Source organism: Arvicanthis niloticus, chromosome 1 (assembly GCF_011762505.2).
Source record: "Arvicanthis niloticus isolate mArvNil1 chromosome 1, mArvNil1.pat.X, whole genome shotgun sequence".
Taxonomy (NCBI): domain Eukaryota; kingdom Metazoa; phylum Chordata; class Mammalia; order Rodentia; family Muridae; genus Arvicanthis; species Arvicanthis niloticus.
This window is the reverse complement of record NC_047658.1, coordinates 119627889-119647743: the sequence shown is the minus strand read 5'-3', so window position 1 is coordinate 119647743 and position 19855 is coordinate 119627889. Positions and strand designations below refer to the sequence as shown.

The following is a 19855-nucleotide window of genomic DNA, read 5'->3' as shown; positions in this document are numbered from 1 at the left end:
TTAATTTTGTTCTGCAACCAAAAATAAAACTCACTTAATGCATATCTGATAAACATGCATAGTCCTATATTGACATACAAGGCATCAGGTAGGAGTTTAACTGGGTAACATCCTGATTAGAAAGGAGAGAAAGATAAAAATAGGTTGGATCTTAGCTACATGTACTGAAATACACTCACTTGGACAGAGGTAAGCACTGACTTGGCTATTCTGTGTTACATTCTTTTATGGCATCCAAAAGAAATATGATAAAAAGGAGAAGCAAAATTCACATTTCTGTACTTTTTGAAGGAAAAAAATACATCTCCAAATTTGTTATATATAAAAAAAAAAAAAACAAATCCTAAAGTTGGACAAACAGAAAGAGCATTAGACAAAGTAACAGAAGTGTGTAGGTGTAGTCTGTGTGAAAAATAGCCTATGATTTAATCCAGTTCATCTTTTTACTTTAAAATCTTCTTTGTGTATTTAAAACACTTTTAGAATGTCCTACAGATGAATAAAAACATGTTCAAGTGTTATTTAGCCAGTATATGGTTGATTTATTTATTACATTCTGACACTCTTAGGGGGAGCTAGTGGAATGATCTGCCAACTTTCTGATGAAACATGAGAATGTCATTTCAATCACACACACAACATACATGTGCACTCATACGTAGACATCAGAGTTGGGTTCTTGTGCTTTCCCATATGTGGTTCCTGAAAAATAATCAGTGCATATTTTCTGGAACATTTTTCTCTCATTGTTCTGGTGGCATCAATCCACTTTGAAGTGATGCAGGATATGCTGTCTCTGCCTTGGCAGGATTCGATGGCATAATTACCACGACCTGTAAGGTTAATCAGATATTGTTGCATCATTCAGAGATTCTAAGGAATTCCTTTTCTTACCCACATATTATCACCATTACCAATGTTCACCCTGTCACTATAGATATGAATCTCACATTAATCACAGGTATTTCTCAGGCATCCTTTGATCCGGCTATATCTAGGACACACAATGAGTTGTAGAATTTTGCCCTTTAGAAGCTTCTGGCTGTTGTTGAGTCTTAGAATGAAGCAGTCTAAGGTGTGAATGAGAATACCAGTGAGTTTGCTTAAAATGATATTTTATATAAAATACAGACCTCTTTTCCCAAAGTAATTTCCTAGACTGATGGCAGCAACAGATGCAATTCATGATGTGGTTGCCATATCACGAAGCACTACATAAAGCACTATGATGACCAGACTGGTCCAGAGTGGAAGGAAGCACACTGAAAACATGGAGAAGTCACATCCTTGTTCTACAAAGCCATGTGACATGGAGTTTGACAGCAATGGTTGAAGATTCCAGAGAATATGGGACTTTCATTATATGTTACATGTCATTACATGTCTAGACTCAGAGATTGGGGAGATCAGCTTTACTACTGTTATAGAGTTCATGAGAAGCACGGATTTCCATATAGTGTGTGAAGGGACTCTAGTCAGCTCAAGCATAGCAAACATTGCTCTGGCAGGTCTTGCCCTCCTCCCCCATTCTCCCTGTCTTGTTAAAAACTGTTGGATTGTATTCCCAAAGCTAGCCACCATGGCCAATTATTGGCCAATTATTGGCTATGAGGTTTTCCTAGCCTCCGGCTCATTCTAGAGTCCTCAATACTTAACACAATGGTCATACTCTTGTTCTTGCCTACTTCTCTATCTCTTTTTATTTGGTCACTTTCTCCTCCTGAGACTGACTACCAAGGTCCAACTATTAAAGTATTGAAGTCCCGCAATCAAAAGCCCCCTTTGGCTCACCCAATTTACATGCCCAATTAAGTTAAACACCTCATCCTAACATGACGTTTCCCTCTTTATCTTTATAAACTGCCATCTTCCTATGGGTCACATCTGTCTTCAGAGGCAGTCCTTTGCCTTCTCCCCTCAAGATAAATACCCCTTACCCCTCTCCATTGTTCCCTTTCCCTTCTCTCTTGTCCTCTATCTCCTGTCTTTGCCTATTATTCACTGTCTTTTGTCTCTCTGGGACAAATAAATCTCCTTTTGTGCTCAGAGCTTGGTCTTGGGTTGTCGAGAAACAATACATATCTTTTCAGGAAATACTAAGGTCTGAAGGGTATGAAGGAATTTGCCTATGCCAAAATGCTTCATCACTCAATGAAATCACAAAAAACTTCAAAAATACCCAAGAAACTGAAAACTCTAGAGCCTTACACCTATTATAAGCTTTGTTCTGATCTAGTCCAATGTTCTTCTTTTGGTTGAGCCTGTGGACATATAAATGTGGTGTTTCCTGAAAGCACCCCAAAATGGATGAAAGGATATAAATGATCACCCACTGACTTCATCATTTTATTGTCAGTTAATTACTGACTGTGACTCCTGTCCATCCCTGGGCTTGTGGACAATGAGACTATTGAGCAGCTATGAGGTTTTCCTAGCCTCTGACTCATTCTAGAGTCCTCAATACTTAACACAATGGTCATACTCTTGTTCTTGCCTACTTCTCTGTCTCTTCTTCCATTCCCACTCAGTGAGATCAATGTTTTCATCAGCAGCCAGAAGGATTTGCTAAAAGTCTTAGGGTAAGACAATGCCCAGGTGGGTGGCCAGTGACAGAGAAGTCTTATCTCCAATGTTTCTTCAGTAGCCAGGGAAGGCTGCTATGATTTTTAAAAAGTAGGGTAATGGTACCCTTGTGGACTTCTAAGATGTAAGTTGTTCTCTGGCCTGGATTCTAAGGGGACATCACTTATGATAGGATGGTAAATTGTACTATTTTGATTATAATAAAAACAAAAATACTACATGGCTCTCAGTGACCCTCTTGTGATTCTTTTCCTTGAGTATGAATAAGACCTGTGAATAGAACTGAATATCATTCCTGTGAGTAGGCCACAGATCAGTTGACTTTGAGTCAGTTAACAATGACTATATTTTAAATGAACCTTTTCAAGTTGTGTGAAACTAAGAAAAAAAACCCTCAAGACATTGCTTCCTTTGGTATCTTCAAAGAAGTACACTATCATAATTTCTATACTACAGAGGATATGAATTTTGCTACATGACTATTTGAGAGAATCTGAAACTTCAGAGGATCCCACAGAACTTCTAACTGCATAAACATAATCTTGTGAGTCTCTGGAAAGAAAGCTTGGGTAAACAATAAGCTGTGCCCATACTTCACCCATTGGAACTGAGAGGGGATTAGTGAGAATTAGGTTAAACTTCTTTGTATGATTTATTACAGAGTGACAGAAAACATAAAGAGACATATTTAAAGTGAAAACTTACCCCACCAGGGTTACAACACATTACCCTGCATCCAAAGGCAGAGAGGGATATTCCTATGCAGAATTCCAGCACACTTAAAACGACTACCACGATATCCAGACTCTGTCAACAATTCATAACACAGGCATGTAAGGAGTGGGAATCACATGTTCTAAACATTTATACACTTAAGGGGTAGAGACATGGCCCAAGAGTCTAGGAACATGGCTTCTGGCACAGCTTTATCTTTAGCCAGTTCTTGGCTTTATAAGTGGCTCATATTCTGTTTTTTTCTTGAAGCACATGTATTAGTTTAAATCCTATGAAACTGTGATCTTTCTAGGCCACTTGCAGCTTAGTCTTGCTAATTTCATGTGGTACAGTTCGGTTGTTTCACACAGTAATATCTCTGCCTGCTCTTTCTTACAAAGATCTCACTTTAACTGACCTCTTTGTTTACAATCACGTGCTTCATAATGTATCTCTTTCTTCCAAGAGGATGAAAGCTTCTTGAATTAAGAGAGCTGTTTTTCTCCTTTAACTCTCCCAGTACTAACCCTGATATCTTGTGTAAATTATATATCTCAGAGCCTGGGGTGATGGTTTAGCAGATAAAATGCTTTCTGTGCAAGTATTAGAATCAGAGGTCAGATCTGTAGCACCCACATAAATGTCAGGTAGGTGTGATGGCATGCATTCAATCCCCAAATGCAGACAGAGGACAAGAAGAATCTTTGGAACAAGAAGACTAGCTAGACAAGCTGAATCTTGAGTTGTGGGTTAAAAATGAGAGACCCTACCTTAAAGTAGAGAGCAATCAAGAAAGACTTTGGCCTACATACACATATACATATACACATACACATACACATACACACACACACACACACACACATACACACACACAGAGAGTGAGTGAGAGAGAGAGAGAGAGAGAGAGAGAGAGAGAGAGAGAGAGAGAGAGAGAGAGAGAGAGAGAGGACAGACAGAAACACACACATGTGCATGTATTGTATTGGCACAAATACTCAAGAGAACATGCACATGCACACATATTTTCATGCACACATATTTTCATGCACACCACACACAAACGAAACATGCAACAAAAAAAAAGTGTGTGCTCCAAGATTGTAGAATGATGCCACTGGTGCCCAGGTAGGAATATACTTGGCACTTCAGGCTTAATGAGGTCCTTCCTTATGGAGGTCCTCAGGCATAAGATGAAGCAGCACATATACAAAATAAGACTTACACAATTCAGAAGACTTTTGACCTTAACAAGAAGGTGGTTGGTTGAGATGAGTGAAAAAAGCATCTGCAGAGCTTATAGCAAACCAAGGTTACTTTAAGCATGAAGTATTGTGTGAGTTCACAGGCCCCATGACCAAGAAAACCATCCTACACAGCTGTTAATCCCAGAGCTGTGTACTTGTCATTGCACCTTGGATGTCTACAAGGTAACAAAACAGATCTTCAGAAATAGCAAGCTAGATTCTTAATCAGAAGAAATACATAGAATAGGTGAGTTACAGGCAGGAAATTCCAGAATGTATCTTTGCCAGTGTCTTAGTGGTTTTGGAAAACTGTTCCATCCACTAAACATCTGTATCTCATTTTAGTTGAGTGGTTGGAGATTGAATTGCTTACTATAAAGACTTTTTAAATGTTCTAGGAGGTAATTAGTTATCAATGTCCCTTAGGCAACTGTTTTGGTGTAAATACATAGGGCTCAAGACTTTAACTCAAAGTAAAATAAAGACAATGCAGTTTATTCTGCATAAGGAATGAGAATGTTGATTCCTTATATTTACCTGAATTTTTCTCTCATTTGGTCTCATTGTACACAGGCATGCAAGTGTGAGATGTGACTCCCATTCCTAAATAAAAGATTAATCTATTTCTTGATGGTTCCTAACTTCTCAAGGTGATTCTAGAACTGAGGAATGTTACTCCTGGTTTTCTCTGAGTCAGTTTGCCCAGTGTGCTTCAACCTTAACTCCATGAAAACAGAAACTACGCACCATTAAAATGGACAAGGACATGTGGCAGCCTTCTGATGAACTTCTATAGTTACAGTAATATACATGGTAAGAATAAATGCCTGGGCTCAGGGAGCTGATTATAATCCCTGAGAAGGCAAACACAGAGCTGGTAATGTTCAAGCCTAGGCTGCTTCGAACCTAGAAAGGAATGAAATTGATTAATCCAATATCCACAAATCTATCTCTACATATCAGTTTAAATTCTTCAATTCTTTTCTTACATATTTCATGCTCATTTTTTTGATTAATTCAAAGGTTTCCTAATTTATCTCTACCATTATTTCCAATTAAAATCTCTTGTTAAAATAAAAATGTGAATGCCATTTCACAATTAAATATTTCAGATTATCCCCTACAGACACATGAAGCTAAAGTGAAAGTTTTGGGGCTTTTTGGAGACTCAGTTGTATCATGTGATTTTGTTTAAACTGTCATATGAGAGGATGTTTTTGTTGAAGCAGACACATGGGAGGATGTTTTGTTGAGAACAGACATGTAGTATTTTTTGAAAACTATCTAAAAATGGGGCCATATGATGTTTTGCTAGAACGGATGCTTGAATGAATAACTGATGTTTGAAAAGGGTTTAAATACAACCCAACAGACAGCGGACGATGCTGTGTGGTATTGGTTTGTCTTATCATTCTTTGTTGGTCTTTGTTGATGCTGGTCTTTGCTGATGATGCCGTGTTGTATTGGCTTGCCTTATTATTTTTGTTGATTATCATTTGTTGTGACTTTAAAAAATATAAGCCTACATGAAGCATAATCCAAATTTCTCCTAGAGGGGATTTCAAAATGACTATACTTTAAAAATAAGTTTATTTATTTAATTTTGGATGTGTGTGTCTGTAGAGTTCAAAGAATTGCTGGGGTTAGCTCTCTGCTCTCACGATGCTGGAGGTAGGATGTCTTCTTTTTATTTCTGAAGCTGCACAGCTCAGCTAGCCACCTATGTGTCCTGAGGCTCAACTCGGGTTATCATGCCAATTCTGAGTCATCTTCCTGGGCTGTCTATTATACATCTGTTGCACATCTGTGTGTCAGTCTCTTACCATTCTCTGCTACAAGATTCCCTGACCTCTTCTGCTTGGATAAATTTCCTGGCCTCTCATGGCCCTGCGCATTTCCTTTTCTGCTGTTTATTCCTTTCTTCAATTGTCTTCCAGTATTGAACGTATTTCCACTTTTTATAAGAAACAAAGAAACTTTTTCAGGAAAGTGTAAGGGGTTTGGTGAGGATGCAGCATGGTAGATATAGACTAAAAGTCACAGGTGGGGAACAAGCTGGGGCAAAGACTGGGAAATGTGCTAATTGCACTCTAGAGCTCGATGTTTCTCTTTTGAGTAAGGAGAATGCAAATGTTCTCCTAACTACTGTCAAGTTTATTGAGATCTTGGTTTGGGGTCTTTTTCTTGACTTTGTGACAGATATCCTGGCATGTTATATTTTAAATTTATTTCTTCCTGAGAAATGTCTCATTGTAAACTTCTTTTATTGAATATTCAAAGTCTGGATAAAGTGAGAATACACGCTCTGATCAGTCAATGAGTGTTATGTCAATCAAATGTTTACTGTCATGGTCATGAGTATGATCAGTAAACTTCAATGTAGATTTGATTCACACAACCATTCTTGACTTTTCTTCTGAATTCTCCACATCTGATTCTCTCTGAAAATTGTTGTGACACAATATCCAACCTCACATCAGGACTTAGCCACTTTTTTGGCTAAAAGTTTTAACAGGCAGACTCTTCTAGATGAAATGCAAAGTTATACTTTGTTTCTTAGATGTTAAGAAATGCTCTTTTTTCAAATCCTGGCAGAACATATGCTTTGATTATAGTGCTGCTCTTCTAATATCAAAATAACATAAAAAAACTCACCAAACCTTTTGTAGTTCTTCTTCCTGCTACAATTGAAAATGATCCTGAAATAATAAACTAGAAAAAAATGGAAAATACAGGTTAAAATAATATATATATTACACACACACACACACACACACACACACACACACACATATATATATTATTGGAAATTATAACATTTTGAAACCTACTACTAAATTTGATATGCAGGTGAAACAGACTATCTTAAAAGAACCACAAAAGGAAAGGAAGTTTCTTTTTTTCCTATAAAACAGAAGAATTTTACCAGACAGGTCTCTCTAATACAATTCATTAATATTTTCAATTCTTTAACAATTTTATGCATATATATGCCTGAAATATATATATATACATATATACAAATATATGTATATATATACATATATATAGTCATTTTACCTCCCCACACCAGTACCCTTTATCATTCTCCTGCTCCCACTTAAGCTCTTTGTTCCAATAATTTTTAATATCAACACACACACACACACCCCAGTAATACTAGTAACACTAGTAATACTAGTAAGACTGTTTGAGAGCCCTGAGACATAAATCTCTAAATTTCTAAAAGTGATTATTATTTATGTGGCAGCAAAATTTAAGGATTTATTAAAACAAAGAAAGAGATTAAATGTTATTATTTAAAATAGCTACTATAATCCACTTGGCCTATTCAGTCACCTGGCCAAAGGAAAATCTCTCAGGAATTTGGACTTATTTTAAACCATGTTCAAGAAATAGGAGGAGTAATTTTCCCTTTGATAATATCCTGTGGTTTTTCTTGCCAGAATTCTGGCCCTCCAGGTGCAGTTCCTAGAGGCTACTATGTAGTTCAACTAGTCTGTCCACTTTTCCAAGTCCTTGCTTAGAAAAGACTTCTATTGTTTTCTTCTTTGCCTCCTTTGTGCATGCTGGCCAGAGCTGAAGTATGGTTTTTATTTGGTACTTTTGGCTTCCTTGCTTTTTCTCTAAAACATATCTCCCATTGTATGGCTGCTTGGCATTACAGGGCTGCCATCCATGCCAACTTAACTCAGGTAGTAAGGATTCTTATTTTCTCCTCTATTCTCTCAGCAACTACTGGGATCCTCAAAGTGCCTTTCCTAGGACTTTATTTCTGACCTGATAAAATTGTCCTTATCTTATTAAAAAAATAAGATAAAATAATTACTACGTGGTATAAACAAAAGATGGCAGAGGGAAAAATTAACTATTTGGGGGATAATGACTAGTATATTTTGGGGTTCATTGGGTTCTTTCAGCTGGGAAAGTGTTTTCACTTTACCTAAAATGGCTAATGTCAGCACATTTAGACTCACAGACTTTCACAGGTCTCCTATATAGGTTTATAAGGTAGCTTTTATAAAAGTATTAAATGAAAATAAACAAAAGCAAAATAGTGGATACTTTAGATGATATATCAAGCAACATAATTATTTGGGAAAAATATTTGAATATAATGGTTAAAATAGCAATGATTTAGATATTAATATAATTTATAGTACCAACATATAAAACTGTCACTTAAAACTAGTGACTAAGAGACTAAGCATTCAGTAAGGCACAGAATATTCAATTCATTTTGTTCATTCTTCTATGAGTTTCACAGAAGGACAAAGGATAAACTACAGATGTGAACCACAACTGGTACAAGTTAATGATAGTAAATTCTTCACCCTTGTTAATTATTGGTTTGAAAATACATATAGAAAACACAGTCTGACATATTCAGAGGCAGATGCTCACAGCTAACCACTGATCTGATCAAGGGGTTCCCAATGGAGAAGTTAGAGAGAAGACTGAAGGAGCTGAAAGAGTTTGTGGCCCCATGAGAAGAGCAACCATACCAACCAACCAGAGCTCCCCAGGGTCTAAACCACCAGCCTGGGAGCACATAGGGAGGGACCCATGACTCCATTTGTGTATATAGGGGAGGATAACCTTGTCAGGCATAGGTGGGAGAGGAGATCCTTGGTCCCATAAAGGCTGAACACCGAGTTGGGGGGGGGGGGATTCGAGAGTGGGGAGTTGGGAGTGGGGAGGTAGGTGGGGGCACATCTTCATAGAAGCAAGAGGAGGGGGGATGGGATAGGAGGTTCCTGGGTGGTGGGGGGAATGGGGTAAAGGAATAAAATCTGAAATGTAAATGCAATATCCAATAAAAAAGAAAACACATATGAGAAATGAAATATGCTAACAAGTCAGATTGTTCCAGCAATACTCATTGAGTAGTTTACATCACTAAATTAAACAACACCAGAAATGATAAGTCACTAGCCTTCATCTTGTGAAGGAATGTAAACAATGTCCAATTTATTCTGATCTGAGTACATGGTTACATAGTAATGCAATATATCTTCACTGATACATATTAAAATTTTAAACTACCTGTGACATTTATATTATATGAGTCAAATATATTTTTAAGATATTTTTTTCTCAAAGTTGCAGAAATACTTGATAGGAGAGGATTGCGTGGGATACTGACCAGGGAATTTACAGAGGCTTCCAAAAACAATGTACGTTACTGTCATTGTTTCTGGTTACATGGCAAAAAGTAAGAGCCTATTGTTGAAGATACCAAGAGAAAAACCAGACTGATTAAGTCAAGTAGGAGAGGAGTTTGAGCCAGAACAGCTGAGTTGAACTAGTTCAGAAAAACTAGAAAAGATGGGTTTATTTAGCATAAGTCTCAAAGGCTGAAAACTTTCTAGGCTTAGATTTAGATTGTATGGAGGCTGGAAGTTTCCAGGACTAGGCTTACTTTAGTAGACAGAGTCAGTAATCATCCCAGACAACAATTACAATAGGAAAATAGGACTTGCTTTTACATCTAGCTGAGGAACAGATAAATTGATGAATCAGGGAAAGATTTGACTGAGACAGAGTGGGGATATGCCCAACATTCAAGAGAGAGAGAGAAAGAGAGAGAGAGAGAAAGAGAGAGAGAGAGAGAGAGAGAGAGAGAGAGAGAGAGACTACTCAAGAACAGCACAGAGAGCTGGAAAGACAATACAGTGGAGTACAGTAGTACAGGAATACACAAACAGTATAGTGAAGGAGAGTACAGTACAAGAATACAGTAGTTTGGGGAGACAGTACCGTAGGGTTTAGGAATACTGTACAGTTCGTTGCAGTTCAGTTGAGTGCAGTTGAGTTCATGAAGTTCAGTTTGTTGAGTTTAGAGGCAATTTTTCAAAGCAGAGCAATTCAGTGAGAAGTGGAGAGAAGCCAGTTTGAATGAGTCAGCTTGGAGAAGAGGTTTTAGCCAGAGCAGCTGAACTGAACCAAAACAGCCAGTGCTCCAAAAGAACTAGAAAGGGTGAACTTATTCAGCAGAAAGGCTGGAAACTGCTTCAAGATCTGGGCTTGCAGAAGATTAGATTGTACAGAGGCTGGAAGATTCAGGCCTAGGCGTAAGGATAGCTAGAACAGAGAAATGCTCTGGGCTCAGCCCAAGCTGTGTATTCACACTCTCATCTCATCCCTTCCTCTGAGGAAACAAAAACAACATTTACAAGGGGGAAGATAAAAGCAGAGTGTACTATATACAAATATTTTATTGCTTATTTAAAAAAATAATTTAAAATAAGAGCCCTCATAAATAAATTAGTAAATAGATGAATTAATTAATTAAAAATCATAAGAATTATGTTATGCTAGACCCAATTATATCATAAGTTATGCAACTCACCATTAGGGACCCCCAAATTGGGTATCCTATGTACACTGATACAGGGAGTACTTCACCAGATGACACAGTAGCACTTATCATCATGATTCCTATGCTGAAGTTCATAATGGCAATCACAATCTGCACAATCTAGAGATAACAGTAAAGAAATAAGAACATGTTTGCCCATGTCATTACTTACACAACCACTAAGGCACTCTCATTCTCCATCTTTGATACACTAAGATGAAGTTCTGAATAATCTTCTCTTGTTTTGTTTTGCGGTTTGTTGTTTGTTGTTGTTCTCCATAGAGGTGTGGATATAATAACTTATCAAAATTGCCCTAGAGAAAGTCTATCATAATGCTAATAATTTTACAGTTAGAAATAATATTCCAAAACCTGCCCAAAGATGCATTTTCTGATACTCAAGATGTTACTTCTATAGCTGCCCTTCTTAGTCAAGTGTTCCGACAAGAGTGACCGGGAAGTAAATACTTACTCTAAGAAGTAACTTGAAAGTAATTAGAAATTGAGTGAAGAAAAGGGAGAGTAAATATAGCATTGTCTTGGAATCTGGGATCTGAGGAATAAGAAGTATAAATAAAGTACCCTGGGAAATGGGAGAATCTACAACTGGAGACATGGCTCAGCAATTAAGTGTACATACTGTTCTTGCAGAAGCCCAGAGTCCTGTTTCCAGCACCCACATCTGAGGACTCATAACTACCAGTAACTCTGAGAATCTGATGCTTCTGATTCCAGAGAGCTTCTGGATCCCATAAGCAGCCCAACACATACACACGCACATGCACACGCACACACACACGCACACTCATGCACACACACAAATAAGTAAATAAATATGTGTTTAGAATATAGTTATTATACAACAAACAGTCTAACTACACTAGACTAGATACAAAAAGAATGGAAAATTGTAGAATCGTCTCACCATCATACACTAATTTAATAAAATGCAAAATTCCAGTAATTTATGTTATAATTCTCTAAAACTTGACACTTAGCCTGGGCTTCTACATCATAAGTTCCAAGCCAGCATAGGGTACATAGAAGTTGTGGAGCCACAAGAGCACTTGTCAGTGCTGTTTGAAATACTCAAGATGACACAGTCCCATGTATCAGGCATCAGCTTTGAAAACTAAATACAGTTTTTTAAACTGCTAGGGTTCAGATTGATGCATAGAGGTTCAGCCACAGGAAACTTAGTCCTCAGAGTGGCAATGTTGAGGTAGTGGAAACCTTAAAAGACAAGTTGCTGGCTAGATTTATGTCAACTAGACACAGACATTAGTCATCTGAGAGACAGAAACCCCTACTTAGGAAATGCCTTTATAAGCATATGGCTATAGGCAAGCCTGTAGAACATTTTCTTAATTAGTGATCAATGGGGGAAGGCCCAGTCCACTGTGATTGGTGCCATTCCCGGGATGATGGTTTTAGCTTCTATATAAAAACAGGCAGAACAAGCCATGGAAAGCAAGCCAGTAAGCAACACCCCTCCACAGCCTCAGCATCAGCTCCTGACTTTGGATTCTTGCTCTGTTTGAGTTCCTATCTTGTCTTCCTTCAATGCTAGATTACAATGTAGACATGTAAACTCTTTCCTCCCAAACTTGGTTTTTGGGTTTGTTTTTTGTTTTTTTTGTTTTGTTTTGTTTTGTTTTTTGGTCATGGTGTTCTGTTGCAGCAATAGAACCCCTGACAAAGAATGATCAAGGAAGATATTAGTTCTAGATTTATGGATTGAATATGAAATAACATATAAAGAATATGGTTTTTTTTCAAAAGCTAAGTTCTACAAATTATACACCAATGACTCCAAGACCATTGGATGCATAATGAGACTAGCAGGACACTGTGGTTGGTGTTGGTGTTATACTGGTCATCTGTGAAATTGTAGTGCTGTTGTTCTCTGAGAATCAACATACCCCAAGGATTTTGGGTTCTCCCTTCAAGAACTTCTCTGTCATTCTTTTCCATGAATGTGAATTCACATATAAAGGTTGTCCATTCTGCTGTGCCCCATAACCAGCTTCTAATACAGTCTGTTCTGTTCCTTGTATGGCAATCATGGCAGCAGAAACAATACTAGAAGAAGAAATATAATTTAGGGTTTATTCCTAGAAAGAGGGACTGGGGAGTCTAAATACAATATAACACAAAGATACAAATTGTCAGGAGAAGCAATGTAGATAGAACTGAGTTACATATGCTGGAACCTACAAATCAAGGACATTTCATGCCATCATTCTAGTTAATGATGTATTACTAACTAACACTGTATATTCTGAACTTGATTATGTACTTACCTCTACTGTGAATTGCTCATATTCATATTTCTCATAATTATCATTTCTTACTTTATACCTGTATATCTCCATTTAGTATTTTCTATAAACAGTCCTGAGTCATAGATTCTTTCCTGCTTCAGAAAACAATCAGAATCCTACAGTCTGAGAAAATATTTTGCTTTTCCTATATTCTGAAAGATAATTTTTTCTAGTTACTATGGTCTTGGCTGTCAAGTATTCTTTCTTTAAGCACTTTGAATATATCAACCTAGGGTTTCCTGAACTAAGAGTATTTTGCTGAAAAAAAAAATGCACTTCAAGACTGATCATCCCCTTATATGTGACATGTTTTGCTCTCAATGTTTTGAAAGTTCTTTTGTCTTTGCTTTTAACAAGTTCATTATGATAGGAGAAAATACACTTGGAACACATGTGCTTACAGTACCTAGATGTTCATATCTCTCCTAGGACTTACCAACTGCTTCATTAAATTAATCTTCTTGTTTTATCATTTCTGCTGCTAGTTTTATAGTAAGAAAACTTGTTTGTTATTGAAATTCTGTCAAAAGAAAATACAGGGACAAAGAGTGAAGCAGAGACTGGAGGAGACGCCATCCAGAGACTGCCCCACCCGGGGATTCATTCCATATGCAACCAGCAAACCCAGACATTATTGCTGATTCCAAGAAGTGTTTGCTGACAGGAGTCTGATATAACTGTCTTCTGAGAGGCTCTGCCAGAACCTTACCAATACAGATGCAGATGACTGCAGTCAACCATCAAACTGAGCATGGGATCCCCAGTGGAGAAGTTAGGGGAAGGTCTGAAGGAGCTGAAGGGATTTGCAACCCCATAGGAAGAACAGCACTATCAACCAACCAGACCACCCCAGAGCTCCCAGGTGCTTTGACCACTAATCAAAGAATACACATGGAGAGACCCATGGCTCCAGATGCATATGTAGCAGAGAATGGCTTTATCAATGGGAGGGGAAGCCCTTGGTCCTGTGAAGGCGTGATGCCCCAGCATAAGGGAATGGGCAGGAGGGGGAGTGCCCTCATAGAAGCAGAGAGGAAGAAGGAGTTGATAGGAGGTTTGAGGAAGGGAAATTAACAAGGGGGATAACATTTGAAATGTAAATAAATAAAATAACCAATAAAAATTTAAAGAAAAGAAAACAAAAACAAAAAAAAAAGAAATCCAATATTTTAGAGTCTTTTCAAAATTTTTTTCTTTTTCTACTGTGGGAAATTTCAAAATGAATCAGTTTTTAACTTCTCAGATTTTAAAATTTCTGCTTGATGTACTCTGCTGTTAAAACTATTCTATTTTAACTCTATTGAGATCTTCATCTTCAAACTTTCTGTTTCGTTCTTTTTGTGCTGTGAATGCCAAAATTCTTACTAATAGTGTGAATTTTCTTATTACATTGACTTGTCTGACTGTGTTCTCTTTTATTTTACTGAATTCCTCAGGATTATAAATATGATATGAATTCATTGTCAGGCAATTCATGTATTTCACTGCCTGTAGAGTCTGTTATTGAAGAATTAATGTATGCCTTTTGCAGAGTCATAGTTCCTTAATTTTAAGTTCCTGTTACATCCTTGCATTTGTGTCTATATATCTTGTGGAAGTTATTGGGAGAGCAATATTGGATGAAGTGAGGTACATATTATATATTATTGAATAGGGATATTTCAACCCGTCTATAGACTTTATCATCCCCTGAGCAGAACATCAAGTCTAAATTTGCAAAGCTTAGGATAATCTTAAATCTAACACACAGCAACTCATTCATTTTTCCTTGTGAAAATTTAGCTTATGTGGCATTAATTTAAATCCTAATGGGGCTCACACACATTCACCCCCATACACAATCATTCACACATGTGTGCACAAACGTTCACATACACACTAAATAAATGCTCTAGTTCCACTCGCCTCAGCTTGAATTTGGAAATCATGGTATTTAAAGTGTCCCCCAATGTAGAGTGAAAGTTTTGACAAAGAACCCGCAGAGTGCTGTGACAATCCACATGCCCTTCCTTCACAGAAGGCCCAACAATGAACTCAGTTGGCTATGTTAGAAAACTGATTTTTTTAAAGTCAATAATTGTTCTTACCTGTGCTCCATGTCCAATAAGTCTTTTTTTCAAATCTACATTTCTTCTGCTTTATCAAAGGAATTCATCATAGTATCTGACAACCTTTAAGCATCCATCTGATCCTTGAATATTTAATCTTACCCCACTTAATATCCATGGTGATCATTTTAAAATATAAAACAGTTTTAATTTCTTATTAAGAAAAACTCATATTTCAACCCCAATCTATATTTCTAACATTATTTCCTTATCACCTTTTGTTTTGGGCATATCAAGTATATTGGATAAACTTCAGTTTTCAGATATCAACAATTGTATTCCTGCCCTTGAGTTCTGGACACATTCAGCCACATTGCAGAAAATCTCGACCACATCCCTTTCTGCTCTGCCACCACAACAAAACTTCCAGTCTCATTTCTTCTTGGGAACAGATAGTGTTACATGTGTTCTGCCTTCCTTCACACACAACTTCCCATCACACATGAGTTACTTAACCAACAGTGCTAAGGAAGTGTTGGAGAAATCTTTGTGACTTCCCTCACAAGCAATAGAGGTGAAATTAACAGATGTTTCTTTTCAGTCCGATTTAATGTGTACTTTGGTTTATTTGTTTACTACAATTATTTTGTCCTTATTTTTTCAGACATACATTCAGAAGATTTAGAAAATGAAGACTTTATCTAATTTAAACCACTAAAACCTAAATAGGTCTCAAGAGAAAGCTCCCTAGAAAGGCTAAAGTGCTGGCCTTGCAAGCAGGAAAACATTTGATCGTCAGCACTCACATTAAAAAATTAAAAGGCAGTGGCACAAGTTTGTAATCTCTGTTCTGGGAAGGCAGAGATGGGTGGATCACCAGGGCTTGATAACCCACTAGCCTACCCTATTTGGAAAGTTCCAGGCCAGAGAGAAATCCTGTACCAAGAAAAAATTTATACATAGTTTTTTTTATGTGTGTGAGAAACAACACCCAAGGTTTGCTGCTGGCCTACACATGCACACACACACACACACACACACACACACACACACACACACGCATTCACTTTCACACACATGACACCATCCATACATGCATGCACATGCATGCATGCCCACTCATGCATGCCCACTCATTCTCATACACTAAATAAGTACTCTAGCTCCACTTGCTTCAGGTTGATTTTTGGAAATCACTATATTTGAAGCCAAGCAATTGAACAAGACAGTATGAATCTTCTAAGAGCTTTGTAGTTTAGGGCCTCTGTGTGAAGTCCTCTCAGGAGCTAATAGCAACTCTCCAGTGAATATTGTCAGTCCTATGCTTCTCTGGGGTGTTTGTTTTGTTTTGTTTTGTTTTGTTTTGTTTTTGGAAGGGGAATGTTACCTTTTACTACCTTCCTAGTTTTTGATGAGAAATACTTTTTATATCTTAATAATTAATTATAGGATGAACTACTTAGGAAAACTACAACAGCAATGATTATAACACTTAGCCATCAGTGTATTTTCTTTACATTTCCAAAGCCCAGCACATCTGACACCTTCAGGCAATCGCAGCCTATACATCAGCAATAAAGAGCATGCCGAGTCTGTAACTTCCCTTTTATGGTAACTACCCTGTCACCCACATATTTTAAATGGCTAAACTAGAACCTCTGTATACACCTAATGTGAACAACCCATAAGATGGCCTCATTGATAATAGTGTCTATCTTCTTTGGGCTGCTTGGTTTCAAATCAGTCTTTGTTTCTTGCTCTAACAACTCGTCTTCCAAGTAGACCTTTTCAAGTGGCTGGCAATGAACTTGGGCATGACACTGCAAAACAATGTTGGAGCTTCTTCTGCATTTGTGGCCTCTTTTCTGGTTATACTGAAATCTTCTCCACAACAGACTTTTTATCAGCAGGGACTTATATGGTATTTTCATGGTTCTCTGGTAATGTGAGCCATGTTCTGAATATTTGGGGCTAATATTACTTATTTCTAAGGAACTCTGGAAGTAAATTCACGCAGCTTTCCCCTACATTCACAATATAGAAATATACTTTTTGACACAGGGTAAATAAACTCCACAAGAACAAAAAAAAAAAAAAAAATGTGTGTTTATGGTCTAGATCGCAGTATACTTTTTTTTTGTTTGTTTTTTTGTTTTTTTTTGTTTTTTCCAGACAGGGTTTCTCTGTGTAGCCCTGGCTGTCCTGGAACTCACTCTGTAGACCAGGCTGGCCTCGAACTCAGAAATCCGCCTGCCTCTGCCTCCCAAGTGCTGGGATTAAAGGTGTGCGCCACCACCGCCCGGCGTGTTTCAACTTTCATATAAGCCAAGAAAGAATATTACATGGGTATGAGGGATAGTTCTCCAGACTGGGAAAGGATCTGCCATGGCTTTATATTATCTATGACATTTATGAAACTATTGGCAAGTATGGTGCCTTTATTTTTTTTTTTTTATTGCTAGTACAGAGATAGAAAAACACAGGCAGCCCCAGTCCTACTAATAGTACCAAATCCCCAGTGGATCAATACTACCACCAGTCATGTTATCTTGTTTTTGTATGGACATCTATCTCATAGATCAAAATGGTCTATAGAAGATCATAAAGAAGATGGTCTATAGGACTAGTCTCTCCCAGGACTATATTATAAAATAAAGTGGAAATCATATAGATCATTTTTGTACAAGATGATGGTGCTAATACAAAAAGAAAATGATGACCTGAGATGTGAAAATCCTAGACTAAGATCCAATAAGTGTGCCTTGCATTTTAAGCTCTTCCTTAAGATAGAAGTTTCTAGTCATTTCCCACTTCTGTGTATGTTCCATCTCTTCTGAAGAAAGACTCACACAGTTTCCTTTGTCCTTTACACAATGGCCACACTAAGAATCTTCAAGCCTCTTCCATTAATAGATTTTTCTAAAAAGGACCTTAAGTTTATGTCTTCAGAGTCCCATGAATGGTGCCGAAGATTGGTGGGGACCTAGGTCAGATCATGATCTTTCTCAGGATCAGACTAAGTATGTTTAACTGATGTCTCAACCTTGACTTATACAGTCCACACCACAGCCTGCATGTGGCAGGTAGTTTCTTAACTAATGAGTTGTAAAAATAACTGTATTAGACGTGAACAAATCAGGCAGTGGTGGCGCACACCTTAAATCCCAGCACTTGAGAGGCAGAGGCAGGCAGATTTCTGAGTTTGAGGCTGGCCTGGACTTACAGAGTGAGTTCCAGGACAGCCAGGGTTACATAGGGAAACCCTGTCTCAAAAAACAAAACAACAACAAAAAAAAGTTTCTCTAGATGCGAACAAATACAGTGGAAGAAAAGACAATCAGAAATAATCAAAGGTGAAGATACTGGTTCCATTTTTAATAACAAAAATAGCTAAAGGTCTTCTTTACACCCCACTTTTCACTCCTGTTAGGCTTTCTTTTCTTTTCTCCCAGGATTGCAGCACAGATTGGTCCTCAAAAGGCCCCACAGTACATGTGAACTCTTTCCACCCTTCATCCAGAATGGTGGCTTGTACCACAGGGCATGGCCTCTTTTTCCCCCCTTATTCTACTTGCAGGTGTCCTAGAACAAGAGATGAAAAAACAAGGAGAGCCTAGGAAAGGTAAGGCAGCACCTACCTTTCTTCTCAACTGGAAAGCCTGTTATGTGTCAGATGAGGAACTGTCTCCAGGAACGTACCCCGGGTTCTTTGTTCAGATGCAATGGCTTGCCCACAGCTCATGTGTCACTAAAACTTAAGTGTAGTATGTTTTCTAGCTCCTAAAGGTTACTGCTGAGGATCTTGAAAAACACAGCTAGTTCCCTTTTTTATTAGATGAAGTATCCCCTGACTCTGCATCCTTGCTGTGGGCATGTGGCTTCTTTGAAATCTACTGGGAAAGCAGTGGCTGTCACAATCTTTCCTACAAAAAGCAGCAGCACAGGTTTTACTGAGCATATCAGTGTAAGTCCATACTTAACAGACAAGAGTCAATATCATGGCCCTTTATTTCAGGCAAGATTGGTGATTTATTCCTGGAATCCCATTACTCATTATCCAGGTATCTGAGGCAGGAGAACTGTGACTTGTAGCCCATTTGAGCTACCTAAAGAGAACCTCTCTCAAAACAGCCAAAACTAACAAATGCCTGTTTATAATAATTCCACACATTTACTGTTATCTTTCTTTTCTTAGAAAACTATCTATACATGCTTTTAATGTGTGGTTTTTATGAAATGCTGCCATTTGAGGTTTACTACAAAGATCAATCAAGTAGCAGCAAGTTGGTTACAAAAAGATAAATGGTGCTTTGCAATTTTTAAGTAAATAACACCTTTCTAAGTCAAAGATGCATTAAAGACAAATTCTATTGCAATAATTTACTACATGATCTTGTCATCTTCCAGAATAGAGGACTGTTCATTGATAAAATAAAATAATCCCAAGTAACATAAGTATTAGTCTCTTTTCCATTACTGTAAAACAATATCTGGTGTTGTATAATTTACATATAAAAATACACTTACTTCACTCAAAGTTTTAAAATCTCAAAAGCATGGCCTTGACACTTGCTGGTC

General features: G+C 37.6%; 1 protein-coding gene across 1 annotated transcript; it reads right to left on the bottom strand.

Annotated features, from left to right (window-relative positions):
• Window positions 1–518: 518 nt before the first annotated feature.
• On the bottom strand, window positions 519–19054 carry Ms4a4a (membrane spanning 4-domains A4A). Its single transcript, XM_034518482.2, has 7 exons — window positions 18916–19054; window positions 12828–12987; window positions 10897–11025; window positions 7200–7256; window positions 5292–5450; window positions 3289–3390; window positions 519–833 (listed from the first exon to the last, which is right to left on the bottom strand). Exons 2-7 carry the CDS (start codon window positions 12969–12971, stop codon window positions 744–746), a joined length of 681 nt encoding a protein of 226 aa, XP_034374373.1. The 5' UTR covers window positions 12972–12987; window positions 18916–19054; the 3' UTR covers window positions 519–743.
• Between the last annotated feature and the right edge of the window lie 801 nt (window positions 19055–19855).